This window comes from Meleagris gallopavo, chromosome 4, assembly GCF_905368555.1.
Source record: "Meleagris gallopavo chromosome 4, MGAL_WU_HG_1.1, whole genome shotgun sequence".
Lineage (NCBI taxonomy): Eukaryota > Metazoa > Chordata > Aves > Galliformes > Phasianidae > Meleagris > Meleagris gallopavo.
The window spans coordinates 10,828,982-10,845,167 of NC_139407.1; the positions used below are offsets into that span (position 1 = coordinate 10,828,982).

The 16,186-nt window shown below is 35.8% G+C and overlaps 2 protein-coding genes across 9 annotated transcripts in view; one reads left to right on the forward strand and one right to left on the reverse strand.

Annotated features, from left to right (window-relative positions):
* Nucleotides 1-16,186, forward strand: part of HHIP (hedgehog interacting protein) — a 77,013-nt gene that overhangs the window by 47,534 nt on the left and 13,293 nt on the right. For both annotated transcript variants that reach the window (XM_085222136.1, XM_085222137.1), the window contains exons 5-11: nt 3,275-3,426; nt 3,863-4,036; nt 5,051-5,194; nt 6,075-6,196; nt 8,144-8,267; nt 8,928-9,058; nt 9,601-9,682. In XM_085222136.1, the coding sequence (XP_085078262.1) occupies nt 3,275-3,426; nt 3,863-4,036; nt 5,051-5,194; nt 6,075-6,196; nt 8,144-8,267; nt 8,928-9,058; nt 9,601-9,682 (929 nt within the window). The remainder of the gene's footprint in view (nt 1-3,274; nt 3,427-3,862; nt 4,037-5,050; nt 5,195-6,074; nt 6,197-8,143; nt 8,268-8,927; nt 9,059-9,600; nt 9,683-16,186) is intronic.
* ANAPC10 (anaphase promoting complex subunit 10) overlaps nt 1-16,186 on the reverse strand; it is a 160,863-nt gene that overhangs the window by 46,349 nt on the left and 98,328 nt on the right. For all 7 annotated transcript variants that reach the window (XM_085222141.1, XM_085222140.1, XM_085222143.1 and 4 more), the window contains exon 5: nt 10,870-10,954. In XM_085222141.1, the coding sequence (XP_085078267.1) occupies nt 10,870-10,954 (85 nt within the window). The remainder of the gene's footprint in view (nt 1-10,869; nt 10,955-16,186) is intronic.

A 16,186-nucleotide genomic window follows, 5' to 3' on the forward strand; every position in this document is an offset into this window, starting at 1 on the left:
CTCTTGTTCACTGGTGGCAAAAATGCATAGCTCATGGTAGCGGCTATGCTAAAAATAGTGCTTCGTCACTGCAAATTTGCTGTGTCAAACAGTGTGTTGCTGTCTTCCTTGTGTCTGTTGCAGTTTCCACAGAAATAAACAGGCAGCATTACTTTCAGAGTGACCTACGTATAACAACATATAACATTGGTACATAATATCACTGCTTCCTAGTAAAATATTCTCGTAAAGCAAACATAATTTATCTAAGCAACCCTTTGAAAATGAAAACAAACATTTAAAGTGAAATGCATGCAAGTAATCCTTACCCAGCTTTGTACTGATTTACGATAATGTAATTCTGATTAAAATAATTGCAGTCCTAAATTAGAACAAACTGTTTTTTAAAGGTAAGCTTTTTTATTTACGTAACTCTCTAGTTGAAATTTAAAATCTGGCCTTAAGGAAAATCAGTGCTGAAAGAAATGTAGTATTCATGCAAAATGTGCAATTACCATGAGTTGAAGAGTGTACAAGCTAAAGAGCTGCACGGGCAGACATCGGAAGTGTGAGCTTCCAGGTTTAGGTACGATAGAGATTGTACATTGGCCCTAGTCCACAGCATGTTTAGATTATTAATCCTCAGTTCAGCCAATCATCATTCTTTGTCCTGAACAGATATCCCAATGGAATAAGGTTCGTCTCATTCTTCTCACCTTCCTTTCACAACTGGCAACTCTTAAAGGTTATTCCTTTTAACAGTGTACAGCAGAACAATATAAGCTAATATGTCATACACAGCTAGATGATGCTGGCTTCATCTAAGGGGAAATTTGAAAAGAGAAAAATGACAAGAAGATGCCAAAACTTCAGTGATATAATTGGAAATGATAGGCAAGCCTATTATTTCCAGTGATAAAGCTGAAAGTAGACATGAACAATGGCTTTCCAAACTCAGAAAGCATAAGTATGGAAAAACTCAACTAAATTTCTAACTGACTGTGTCATCTAATGGATCGCTGCTGTACTGATTTCAGTATCTTTCCAACCTTTTGATTAAATGCAAGAGTAAATCGACTTTTTAGAGTATGGTGGAATTGGCTTACTTTGAAAAACAGAAAGCATGGTGATTTTTCAGGAAACAATAGATGCATTGCGGATACAAAGTAAGTAATACATTGCAGTCTAGTAGAATATTGTAAAACTGCAATTAATTAAACTAATTAACAATTAATTAATACCAGCCCGATCCTATGAATGCAACTTGCCGTACTTATTTTCTCAGAGGTCCTGTGTTTCATTCATTTCTGACCCAAGAAGTCAAGTTCTTACTTCATGGGTACTTCATTAAAAGCTCTTAATTCAATTGTCAGCTGTTTGCTATTTCAACTGCTTCACTTTCATGCTGAGACTGCTCGTTGAGTGCTAAATAAAATCTTCAGCGTAGTAACAGAATGATCTTCTCTAACTAATACTTCCAATAACTCACCTTGAATGGCAGGCCTGGTGTGACTCATTGACATTCCTGGGCCCTTAAATGAGTTGCACTCAACTCTCAGGAGATAAAATAGGAATGTCTTTGTCTGGGCACAACAGATAGATTCATTCATTAGGAATCTTTGCAATATGCCTTACTGTTCCCAAAGCAACAGATTTGCCTCTATTTACTTCAGAATTCATCAGAGCAGTTTGGTCAAAACTCTTAGAAACTCACACAATAACACCTACAATCAGACTCAGCTGCAGAATTATTTTTGGCTTGTAAAGGAGAAAGAGCTAGATTACCAGTCCCTTCGTCCACAGTGACAGCATCTGATAGGCTCTAACAAGACTATCAAATCTGACCTGTTGGATAACCCCCAAATCTAAATTTTTTCAAGCAAACAAATCAGCAAATTTTGTCTGTCTCTAAATTAGGAGGATTCAAATTTCATTGCACAAACTGTTTTCTATGGAAATAACTTGACCTATTTACATCTCCATTTCTGAATCAGGTTTCTCTTTGGTTGTTGTGATTAAAAAGGAAGATGGCAATTGTATCAAATTAAAATAAGTTAAACTGTGCACTTTCCCAATTAGGGCTTTTGTGAGACATCTTTCATTAGGAAGACAGGCTCATCCATCACTCCAAACTGCAAATACATTTAAAAAGCTTCATTCTCTATTCTAACTTAAAATTACTTTTCATGGATGTGGTAGAGTTGCAAAATATTGTCTGCTTGTGAGTACAACCAGAGTGCTTGAAACTACAACAGACCCACTGGTTTTGAAAGGCTGACAAACCCTGAGTTAAATTCCAAAACAACTATCAGCTTCTGAATAACCACATCTCTGAACTGAATTTGAACTGCTAATTAAATATTCTGTTTATTTCTACACATCAGCTTTACTTCTTCAGAACTACCTCTGGAGAAACAAATGAAGTTAAAGTTTTATTCTTAATTTATACAACTAAAATTTTAGTCATAGTAACATTACATACTTTTTTAGAAGCCAGAGGAGAAAATTGCCTTCTATTTAAATACATAGTGTTTTTGCATTGTCACAGTACATTAACATGGATTTGATGTTTAACATATAACTGTACTAATCTTCGTGGCAAACGTAATAACAAAAGAAAGTTGTTTGGAGATTTTTTTCTATTTTTATTTAAAAAAAAATAACAAAAACCTTTCCATTGAAGGACCACATGTAAAAACTATGGTTTCTCTCTACGGAGACCAAAGCTGCTTATTACCTACAGTATACTGGCTATGATGAACAGACCACCATAGTTGTGACAACTGATGTTGCTGCCTCCAGGGTAAAACAAAGGTTTACATATTACACAAGCAATTTAACTGTTTTCTAAACATATTGCCAAGACAGTGGGAGCTGGCAGCAAGCACTGTGTTTTAGGTTTTGGATACTTGGATTAGAACCGACTGCTGATTATAGACCTTTTTATTTGTCCCCTACGAATTACAAGCAACCTAGTAACCCAGCAAAGAATCCTTCACAGCACTTAAACTTGTCTTCATGGCTTCCCAAAGATTACATACACAAATCACTCCACAAAAATGGTGCAAGAGACTTGTGCATAGATAACTACATGAGACAATTGTCTTGTTCTAACTTAAAGAGTTCCCCAAAGTGAAATGTTTTATAATCCTTTTTGTGCAGTAGTCAGGAAAGAAATAAAAGAGTTTGGGCAAAGATTATCCACAAGAAAGAAACTTTTTTTTGGGTTCCAGCTGCAACACAATAAAGAACATAATTAACTTCACAATTCTTTGTGTTTTTCATTTGACTGCAGGGAGGAGATGAAAGAGGACTGTTAAGCCTTGCATTCCATCCCAATTACAAGAAAAATGGAAAGCTGTATGTGTCTTATACCACCAACCAAGAACGGTGGGCTATTGGACCTCATGATCACATCCTTAGGGTGGTAGAATACACAGTATCCAGGTATCAGTAGAAGTCTAAAATTCACAAATTATGTATTTACCAGCAACCTTCCCCTTTTTAGTATACCCTGCTTCTAAACTGAACTACCAGATTTACAAAGCATATACTTGGGCACTTGCAGAAAATTTATTGCCGATATTTATTTCAAACAGTAGTTTTGGAACACCAGTCAGTATACTGATTTATTCGTTTTAAGCCTCTTTCTTTTTATTTGTTCTGTCATTTTTAAATTATATTGATTTCCTACCTGTGTATGGGAAGCAAAATTTTGAGAATGCTGGAAAATTGCAATTTCTCAGAAATTATTGTTTGACATTTTTATGCCAAGTTACAACATCCTCATCTTAAAGTATGATTTGATGACTCACATTTATTTTTAGAATGAAAGCCAATGATAGTGAGCTGTGAAAACTGTTTTCATATCTTTGCACTGCAGGAAAAATCCTCAACAAGTTGATATAAGAACAGCAAGAGTGTTTTTAGAAGTAGCAGAACTACATCGAAAACATCTCGGAGGGCAGCTTCTGTTTGGCCCAGATGGCTTCTTATACGTTTTCCTTGGAGATGGCATGATTACTCTCGACGATATGGAAGAAATGGATGGTTTAAGGTACAAAAGCTACCAATGGATAGACTTTGGAGTCACACTCAAAAATGACTAACAGTTGTCAGCAAAAATCCTATTCATGCTTTCTTAATTATACCACCTTACTATTTTCTGCACCTGAATTAAGCAGTTAATTTTCAGAACAGTCTTGCTACTTAGAGACACGTTGTAGGTGTTTGCTATCAAACCCTGTACATATTGGAGTCCTCAAAAGCATATCTAATTCTATTTAAACATAGATTAGACATATTTTTCTCCAGACTATTATTCTACGAACTAGTCAGCTTTATTGAGCAAATGTTCCAACAGACACATACCAGAGTCAATAACAACACTGTATCACTTAGGAAAATGTCTAGAGAATGTATTTAGCAATAGTGCTTTGGTTCTGCTTACACAGTTTTCTCAAACAGCTTTGACCCTGTGTCACTGTGCTATAGAATCACAGAATTACTTGGTTGAGTTGGCAGTTACTCTGCCATGAGCAGGGACATCTTTAACAAGATAAGGTTGCCCAAAGCCCCATCCTATGTTAGAACTGCAAAATGTTGTCCCAAAGTTTGCTTTAATTTAGAGAAAGAGTGCTATTGACTCTTCACAGACCTAAAAGGAGTTGCTCTACTCAAAGGCCTCTTTGGCTCTATGGAATAACAGGTGTTCCTGACCTTTACAAAGAAGATATGTTTAACAAGAGAGCAATGCTTGTGCTTTATTTTAAATTAATATAGAATATGGGAGAGATTGAAACAGATGCTGTGATAGAGAAAGTTGTTTTTGTTACCAAGTTGCTACTCAGCAAAGTGGTCAGAAGAGTTCCACTGTAGACATAACAATGAGACATATTAACCAAATTAATCTTCGATGAGTTCTGCTATAGTTCTTAAGACTCACCCATGCTGTAAAACCAAACCAGATGTGATTATTAAGTAAAGTAGATGGTTTCTTTTACTGGCTCATTGTAGTATTATATTCAAAATACTTTAAAAAAACAATTATTTTATCCTCCAACTTTCTCAGTGATTTTACAGGTTCTGTATTACGCCTCGATGTAAATACTGACCTGTGCAGTGTCCCTTATTCCATACCACGGAGCAACCCACATTTTAATAGCACAAACCAACCTCCTGAAATTTTTGCACATGGACTCCACAATCCAGGCCGGTAAGCACATGACAATTATAAATGGAATTAATCCAGAGCAGGTACTGTTTTCAGCCAGAAAAGTTGTATTTAGTCTGTTAGAAAAATTTGCATAATAAAGGCACTCATAAACTTTTTAACTGCAACTTCTCCATGTCCACATATATGTCACAGTTATAAACAACTGTACATTGACAAAAGCAATGGAGAGAATGTACAGCTCTTAAAAGTCAAGACCAAAATGACAAAGTACTGGCACGTTTTGGTTTTTTTCTCCTCTATGTTTCCTTTTTCTATGAAACAAGAGAACTTAAAGACGAGAGCTGGGAAAACATAGCTGGGATTGGAATCTGAGAAATTTGAACAGTAGAATCTTGACTGAGAAAGAAAAAGGCATAGAAAAAAAATTGAGAACATCTGGTGAAATCTAAACAACAACAAGGAGGAAAGCAACACTTTAACTAAACAACACATAATTCAGTAAATTAGGTGAGGGGTGGTATTGAAGTGACACTAAAAGGCATAATTTGAAAAAAATGAGAAATTCAAGTTGTTCAGATAAGGAGTAAATTCTTGGACTTCTAAGCAGTCAAAAATTTCTCATCTAGCTTGGCTAAAGCAATGTTCATCTCCAGTGATACTGAGCAGAGTACATTCCATCACTAGGTAAAAGTACAGATTTGCTCTCCATGGTGCAGGGACGGGAAAGATATTATCTCTCGTGCACAGATCTGACGCACCTCTCAGACAGATATTTTGGCTTGTTATGAAACATGTCTCTCAAAGGAGTAGAAGCAACAAAGCGTAATCCTTCAAAATGTGATGCTGCATACTGTTGTTAGAGAATTACACATTAAGAGCCTGTATATCTCATGGATTTTCTTCTATTTTTTGTTTTAAGATGTGCTGTGGATCACCACCCAGCAGATGTAAACATCAATTTAACAATACTTTGCTCAGATTCAAATGGAAAGAACAGATCTTCAGCAAGAATCTTACAGATAATAAAGGGTAAAGACTATGGTAAGTTCTATCCAGGGTAAAGCTAATTGAAACAGGAGGCTACTGTGACTATGGAATAATAAAAGGAAAGCAGAAAACAAAAGATAAGGGATGGTAAAGCCATAATAGGCAACTTACTGCATTGACTGCATTGTAGGTAACCTACAGAAGATATCTTCTTTAGAAGAAGATAAAAGATGAAAGACAAAACAGTGACTATAAATAAGATTTGGGAAATATGCCAGTTGTCAGTCACTCAAAGATCTCATTGTAGTTGCAAATGACAGCTTATAAGGAAAAGATTTCGGAATATCACGAAGTGATGAAAATGTATACTTAGTCATTCACAAATAACCTTGTAAGGTACAGAATGGAAACCTCATGTAATGTGCTTCCTATAATGGAAAAAATGAGAAGGACAACAACAGACTAAAACCAAACAGGGAAATGACTGAGCTCTGTGTTTAAATGTTACTAAAAATGAACAACTTACTTAGAGAAATGCACCATGCTACTACTTCATAACGAAAGATTAGTTCAGATTGCAATAGGATAAACACACTCAATTAGTAACTTAAAATTTTAGAGTGTTTTATGTGCTCTCTGAATCAGTATGATTGCCTCTCACAACTTAAATGTTTAACTCTGATACCAAGATCATTTGCTAGGTCAGGTGAGCCAGAAGAGTTAATCTGAGCTATCATCTGTCTTCTGTAACCATTTAGCAGCTCCTAATTCGTGGTGGTAAAGGTGATAAATTTCAAAGTGTGTAAAAGTGACAAGAACCGACCTATTTCCTGGAACAGAACTTTTCCAAATTTTATTTACATCCCCACTAAAACAGTTGTGCTGACTAGTATCATAGTCCCAGTGTGTAATGCAATTGTTCCACTTCAGTTACTGCATGTATTTTCTGTGTGCATTTTATGAAAGCCAAACCAAAGAACAGTATTTGGTAAACCACTGCTCCAATGGAATTTTGACTGCATCTTTATTGCAGAGTAAACTAAGCAATATTGTGTCTATCCAGAACAGCTTGCCTATTTTAATACGAGGCTATGGGTCAACTGCTTAAATAAAAAATGCTCATCATCCTTTTCTCCAACACAGAATTTCAGCTCTTACTTTTGTAGCACAATCTAGGAAATTCCTTTTTCAAAGACCTGCAGAGATCACTCCAACTAAAAACAAAGTTCCTCTGAAACAAAAAGTTCTGTCAGCTGTGGCTTAATTTAAAATTATGCAGTTGGCATTTCAATTTGAGCCTACATTTACCTTAAGCAATATCTGAATGCATAGGCACATTTACATTGAAATGTCATCCAAGATATTACTTCATGTGACTAAATTGCAGCTTTGTAAAAGAAAAAAAAAAGTGTAGGCACTACAATTATAATAGCAGCACAAAAAATTACCATAAAAAGCTACACCCAGCAATATTAGTGTTTTACGGTGCACAACACACATAATGTATTCAAATGTGATTTGAAAGAGTTTCTTAAACCACTGAATGGCTTTGAAAACAAGTTCTGCTGAAAATCACTGGAATTTGTGCTCTTGGGTTCTGGTGAAGTATAAGCCCCCTTTTCAGTGAAGGGAGTTTAATTGTATTCCTGAAGTTCAAGAGATCTATTCTGTAGACTGTATGGACACATAAAAGTTAATAGCAGTAATCACATTAACTTCAATGGAAGTCTGACCTAATCCTGGTATAGTTTTATTCTCTTGGCCTGTGCACATGGAAGAAGGTAATTATAGTGTCTCCTACCTAAATTCCTAATTAACCGTTTCACAAACATCGTTGTAATTTTCTGATTTTCCTAATGCTTAATTTCCAGCTATACACCTTGAATTTTCAGGATCATTTAAAGGGAATTAATTACTTTCTGAAAGTAATAACCCTATTCATAAATGTGAATCAAAACATGAAACTGCGTATGATCTAACACTATGGTAGTTCCTTTTTAGAAAGTGAGCCTTCACTTTTAGAATTCAAACCATTCAGCAGTGGAGCCTTGGTCGGTGGATTTGTCTATCGAGGTTGCCAGTCTGAAAGGCTCTATGGAAGTTATGTATTTGGAGACCGCAATGGGTAAGTTCCTTATAATTTCAGCCTTAAACATAAAATATATATGAGGTATATTTTGTTATGAGCTTCCTATATGAAAGAACAGCAACAGACTTTTTTATATTGTGTCGCTTTGCCAAAGTAGCAACGTGATGATGTAGATTAAATTCTAGATTTGGAATCAAGCAGCACGACATTCTAATGAAGGGCAACATAGGTAACATTTCTAATCCTTGGAATAATATACAGACAAAGAAACTAACTTCACATTTACATTCATCATTTACTTTATAATGCAAGTAAATGTTAATCATGGAATTATTTGCCAAACTCATCTAACTGATAAGATAAGGAAAACTTTCTGGGTTTTATGGCGACATTGATAGAGCAAAATGAATGCTTTTTAATTGCAAGAGTATAGTTTTACCATGCCAAATAGGTCAGCATTCACAAATGACTAGATACAATGCAGCAAAACCTAATCTTGTAATGTTTGAATGACAGGAAGGGAAATTCTATGCTTTTTAGGCATCTGAAAAATAACAGGCAGGAAATAAGATGATGAACTGTATAGATCTACCTAAGGAACTACTTCCTGTACGTGTTTACTTATTTATCTGGACAGTGAAAATTCTATATTCAGAACATAATATAACAATTTGCCTTCTGTGTTTTTGAATATAGAAATTTTTTAACGCTGCAACAGAATCCTGCAACTAAACAGTGGCAAGAGAAACCCCTCTGTCTTGGCAACAGCGGATCATGTAGAGGTTTCTTTTCAGGCCCTGTCTTGGGATTTGGTGAAGATGAACTAGGTAAACAGGAAAAAATATATGTTTTTAAATTATCAGTCTTCTAAGTATGCTAGCTAAACCATTTGAAACCACAGTAAACGTTTAAAAAGAAGAAATCTGAAGGCTGGTTTCCCTTTGCCAAAGCTGTCTACACTGCTGTTTCATCCACACCTTACCAGCTGTGTAAGAAGAGCTGTTAAGAGAAAGGGTCAAAGGTTCTTATTTTCTCTCACATTCTGTGAACTCTGTCACTCACTCTGACACAAGTCATATGCTTGTTTTTATTTCCAGTGTTACAGATGGGCAGTGGAGATCTGCATGAGCAGATGGATCCTCATTTTTAATACATAAGTCCCCCGTCATATATTTTTTACCAATTAATACAATATGAAAAAATATATTAAATTATTGAAATTTTCAGATAGCAATGATTCTGTAGTATATTTCAGCTAGAGGTGTTTTCTCCAAAGTATCTTTAACCTCATTGTGTATATATAGCTAGATCAGAAGTGTTTGACATCTTAAGAAATGAAAACTAATTAATGTATTGATTTCTTCAACAGGCGAGATTTACATATTATCAAACAGTAAAAGTATGACACAGGCTCACAATGGAAAACTCTACAAGATCATTGACCCAAAAAGGTGAGCATTGCACTGCACTAGTCCCTAAGATTATTCTTCCCTTCAACAGTTTAAAAAACAAAATAAAAATGTAGTTCTTTCCATGTAGCTGCACTGTACAATACTCATATTAAGTAAGAAGGAATATTTTTAGTGCACAGGTTTCTTATAAGCAAATGTAACATCAGCAGCAAGCAGGATAAATTCACTGAAATAATCACTCTCATAGAAGGTGACTGTCAGAACAGTAGAAGCGCCTCTAATTTTTACTAATTTTTACATCATATTAAGTGCTGACAACTTTCCCACTTAAGATTCACATTTTTTGGATATTTTCATAGAAGTTGAGACACATTTAAAATGAAACCATATGGATCAGCACAAGTAAATATGCTGCTGGTAGGTCTGAAGCCAAAGGACTTGTAGCTGCTACAAAGGTTATACAGTGCCTATAGAAGGCAGAATACTAGAATTCCTCCCAAGGCTACTGCTACCTTGCCTGCCACTGCACTGTGACAGTTCACAAATAGAGCTGGCACAAAAGGTTAATACTGATTGACCATATCTACTCTGTATACTGGAAAGGTACCATAGAGATAATTAGTTCAGTAATTTCACCAGCTACTACCCAGACAGTTCCAGTTTCACTTCCTCAGAAGTTCAGTTTTGCTACCAGCTCTGAGGGACAAATTCAGTCTTTCCCAGACATCTCTGCTGTTGTCTAGAAGATGCTACCGATAGAGAAGAATACAGAGGGCCCAGTCCTCAGTGGCTGTATTCTGTTACTGCTTACTAGTTTTCAAGTTCCTTCTATGTCCCTACATTCATCCATATCTTACTGGGAAGGTTTAGAGCACAAAAGAAAATCAAATGAAAGAAAACTTACATCCCTGGACAATGTGACAAAAATACAGTCAAGTCACAAGCATTTGTTTCATCTGCTGTTTCCAAGAGGCTCATGAATCCCACCCATATGATTTATAAGATACAAAATTAATATAATTGGTACAGTTACTTAATCTAATTTACCAGCTATAAAACTAGAATATATGAAGATTACCAAACCAGAGTTTCTTGGGATGTGATTACTTTCAAGTACTTTGCAAAGCAGCTACAGCTATGAGAATGTCAGGGAACCAGGAAAGACTGCAAAAAGCTAGTCCCCTATGCAGCCTCAGCAGCAATAAGAGAAGGTGACAAGCACTTACTTTGACTGGTGAAAAACCATTTCCTTAGTGATGGATCTTGCTGCTCCATGACGCCAAGTCCATGGCAGGAAAAGCCACATCCATTCTGCAAAAGCATCAAAAATTAACACACAAAATGAAAGGGCCAACAGAAATCAAGTCTGTCACTAATTACTTTGAACTCATCATCCCCACAAAAACAACCTAGATTATTATCCGTTTATCAGTTCATCATCTACTTCAGCATGTTTACCCTTGAGCATGTTTACCCTGACTTACAGTCAGACATTCATTTTTTTATTTTGATGTTGACTGTATGAGAGATTTATTTATTTTCTTGCTGGAATTTAAACTCAAAAAACTGTTATTAAGACAACACGTAAAATTGATAAGAAATTCATGACACTGGGTGCACACTGTACTTACTACAAGTCCCAGTTGAGTTTCACTGTTTTTTAATTATGCTACCCAAACCTATGGCACTAATTTGGAAGCAGATGTTACTGCAGTCTGTCAGTCAAGGCTATAATGGATGTTTTATTTATGCTTTTGGTATTAAAAATATTTTTCTAGAACAAAACTTGCTATTCTTATTGGGATTGTTTAGACTGATGGTGTATGGTTTTAAGTGAATTTTACACCCTAAATCCACTATTAGTATCTAATTACATGGGGCTGCCTTGTTTGACCTCGGCTTTTTGTTCTCGTTACCTCTTCCAGTAGGGTGGTCTTCAGCTGACATACCTGAAAGGCCAGACCTCCCATTGCTGCACTCACGTTTGGCTGTTTTCACGTATGGAAAACGGTCAAGACTGTGTTTGGTTACTGGTGAAAGTAACCAGAAAACTATAAAATACTTTTGTAAATTGGCATGCGTTTGAGATTAAACAGACTATGGCAAGGGGATGTAGCGTTTGGTAACACTTTGTAGAAACATGGACAGTTTTCATTCAAGCAAAGTTTTGAGTTTGGCTGGGTTTTTTTATTTCATTACCACTGCTGGTTTTTAAGATAGCCAATTTCTTTCACAGAAGAGAACTGCAGCTCTACTTACCACATCACACAAATTTCATATTACACTTCTAAACAATTCAAAAATTCCATGGCTTTGGCAAATGTAAAGCTCAATTAATATTAATATATAAATTGTCAACCACAGGCTAATATTTTTTGCATATTGCTATTTTGCTGTTCTGTTTAATGCCTTCCTCAAGATACGTACCATGCAAATACATCAAATAATAGTGCAAAGTCTAACACAGCTTTCTAAAACACAGAACAAAAGTACTACACGTAGGCTATGAGCATAGAGTTACTGAGGTACTGACTTGTCACATCTTAGAAATTCTTTGCTTAGAAATCCATAACAAAACTGTGAGGGGTGGCCCCTAGCAGATTAATCTATTTGCAGATAGTGCCTTCCATATGTGTGGCGCACTACAGAAAAGTACAATTATCATTCCTTGATGGAAAGTAAAAGCTTCATGCAAAAAAAACAATCTTCTAGTGGTTGTACATAAGCTACTACAAGCTTACAAAATTACCCTTTTATTCTAAATAATAGATGTTACAAAGAGATGCAGGATTTTGTTTCATTTGATCTTTATAGAAAACTAGTGCATAAGCAGACTTCTTCCCAAACCTAACTGTGACCCTGACTTCCTTGTCTGAAAGAGCTCAAGAGAGAAAACTATTATTTGGATATCGCTAGCAGTAGAAAGTTTTCAAAAGAAGTGATCTTTTCAAACCATGAGAAGAGCAGAGGATGAGAGTACTCCAAGGAACTCTTTGCATGACTCTTCAGTTATGAGCAGTGGGAAGGTCCAATCCTAAAACCTTTCAGATGCAATAAAAATGAGGGGCTACACGGAGGTGATATGTGAAAATGAATAAATATGATAAACACAGAGAATGAGAATACCTCCATCAAAAGTAATTTGTAACACAGAATACAGGGTACCACAGGAAACTTCTCTTTACTTCATGTCAATAACTAAACAGCCTCCTGTGAAAAACAGAACTAAATAATCCCTCCCTCCATGACAGTGTTACTGAAATGACACACTGGTACTTGGGAGCTCTCAGACAATGTAGTGATAAATCAGAAACTGAGAAAATTACAACCTGAATTCAAAAACCAAGTATAGGAGGCGCTGCAGAACATATATATACCACATATCAGCACAACTGAATAGACTGAAGAGTATGGGTAATACCTTATATAGCTTTCCAATTGGAGGAGATAAGAGAGGCCTTAAGTATTACAAACACATAAAAAAAGATAAATTGGTTAAAATAACAGATTTTTTAATTTCGTAAGTTAAAAATACATTCATTGATGATTATCAAAAAAAATAAAAGGAACATTATGAGAAGTAAGATACTTTCAAAGGCTAGGAACAAATGAGAAAGCAGAGGGAGAAAGAGCAATGGCACATAATTCCCAAATAAAAGACAGTGATAGTCAGATGTTCTAAAAGATCAGTGCAAATTAAAAGCATTTTATAAATTCTCCTTGGGACCCAAAAAAGAGAAACTTCCTAGCCTTACGCTTCCTACATTATAACCTTTCTGTCTGCCTATTTCTACAAGTACATTCTAACCATAATCACTAAAACTTTTATAGACAAAATAATTATGTAAATGATGATACAGAAAATGTTTCAGCCCAAATATTCAAGTCAGTCAATAACAGAGAAAATAGGAGACAAGCCTGTTAGAAATGAGAATATAATCCTTTCGTATCATGAGAGGAGAAAATCAAATGCAGGCAGCACTAAAAAAATGCGTATTTTAATAGGAAATATCTGTAGATAAGCTTGTATCGGCTGTAACACAAACATTACTAGCACCTGTTCTATGAAAACCATACAGGGGGGCATACCAAGAAGAAAGAAAGAAAACAAACTGTGTAAGTTGGTAGCAGAGCCACACTGTGGCTTTGTGAGTCTTCTTTTAGAACACTTAAGATTGCTTTTACTCCTGAGCAAATTCCAGATAAAATAATAAAGGTTCAGAGAAGATAGGGGAAAAGCACAGGGAAAGGTGACAAGGAATGCAAAAAAATTCCATTTAAAAGATGAGACTAAACACAGGGAAGTTTGAAGAATAGTCACGCACTGCTGTTTCCCTATGAAATTATGTTTTCAACAGTCTATACCACAACTTCAAAGCTGATAATTAACAGTGTTTAATAGTGTGGCTCACTGGACCTAGCAGATAATTTTCAGAAGGGAAGGTGGAGTTTAAGTAAGTGTCCGTGCACACGTAAGAAGAATTCCTCTTCCTCTCCATATATTTAACACCTTATAGATCTAGATTTCACAGTGTTTTCTATCAACAGCCAGAATAGCTGCTTTCCACTGGGCTGAAGCTTGAACTTGATTCAAACCGTCTCATTCCTCTTTCATGCCCCTCCAGAGTGCATAATTCTATTCATCATCATTTCCAACGCTGCCTTCTGAGATGCCCACTATCAAAGAGTCTTTTCAAAACAGAATGATTTCTAACATCACTGAATTATATCTAGGTTATATCTCATTTTGACAACATTCAGCCTCTTGACAAGAATGTTAGTGATTTTATTTTTTACCATGAGACAAGAGTGTTTGATTGTAAGGTGTAAAAGCAGTATTCGTGAAAGCCACCTTGAAGACTTAATTACTCTGAAAAAGGAAGCTCAGAAACATACAGCACTAGAGTGATCTGCATCAACATAGTTCTGATGGGTCATAGTATATATAGTTTATATAGTGGATAAATATGGTGAAGATACTACCTCAGGCTGTCTGCAGAATGAGCAAATTTTGTTGGTGAATGCTCTCACCAACCCAGGTGGGCCATATGATTTCTTTCTGTTCAGAAAGTTACTATCCCTTAAGTCATTTGAGGGAATGGAAAGCCAGAATTAATGTCTAATTATGTTTAGTTTAGCCGTAGCATGCAAAATTCTTATCTCATTTACCTACCCACATGCAGTTAGTATTCCCATAAGAGACACTAAAGAGAAATTAGAGCTTTTTGCGAATACCAGTCTAGAGAGTTTCACTTTACAGAAGTACTTGACAAAACCTCCTTTGTAACCACGATGGAAAAACCTAAAGATTTTTTTCAATCACATCACAGCTCACTGACTGTAAAGTTTTTGTTTTGGTTTGGGATTTTTTTTTCATTTTTCTAAGTCTTTCTAGTGTTGGCTATTAAGGAGTTCTCACTTTTTATCACTTTATAAGGCAAAAAGAGCTCCGTTTATCTTCTGCTTATTTTCTGGAGCCTGCAGGAAGCCTCTGCCATCCTAAAGAAAGTCATACATAATAGAGCAGCTTTAGCTCAGTAAGCCAGTCTTTCCCAATTCATCAGTCAAAGTGTTATGCAAGTGGCCCCCTAAATTGATAAATTCCCACAGTGCCTGTTGACCCAGCTGCCAAGTGCTCATGCAGCAGGTGTTGTTTTCATGACCACCCTGACAGTAATACAAACTGTTTAGCAGTTGCATTGACCTCTTAGCTATTAACATTGATACAGGCTTCACTGGGGACTAGTTCTCAAACATGACAGAATTTCTTAAGACTAGAGGTCATGAACAAGTATACCATATAAGAATAAATTTGATATGCTGCTGAGTTTAAATCTTAAAAGCTGCGAGTTTTTTCCACATTATTCCCATGTAGTAAATCTGGAGACAAGTAACGAGCTTTTGGCATCTCTCCCAGGACTAAAGGTATACTTTTTAATTTTAGAAACTGTACCTGAAGAGATGCTATATTTATTCTGTGACAAGTAGTAAATTACAATGAAGGAAAATTATTTTTTCTTGACATTTTTCCTTATAAAGGAAAAATATAAACTTTAGGATATCACTTTAATACCTAATATCTTGTGTGCAGCTAATTGAGGTATAATTTTACTTTCACATATTTCGTACCACAATCAGGATTTCCGTGGCCCTCTCATTTGCTAGAATTTGAACATCCAAGAAAATTTTGTCTTCTTTTTTTTCCACTTTGGTGGGAAAGTAGAGATTGTTAATATTGTGTCGAGGGCATGATGGAGGAACTATTTTCAGTTCAATGCCATTGTATTACGGATGAATTTGACCCTCCGTTTGCATTGATTTACATATATCTGAGTTACAGGCTAACACACATGCAACAACTAAATCACTGCACACTCTGTGGAGCAGCGAAAAGCTGTACGAAGGAAAGCATGGAATTCTAAGCAATTATATGATGAGTTCTAATCTAATAAAGCTTGTCAGCCTTTTGTATGCTTCAAAGCTAACAACAGAGGTTACGTGCCTACACCAGCTACAGTAACACAGTCAAAATTATTTTCCATA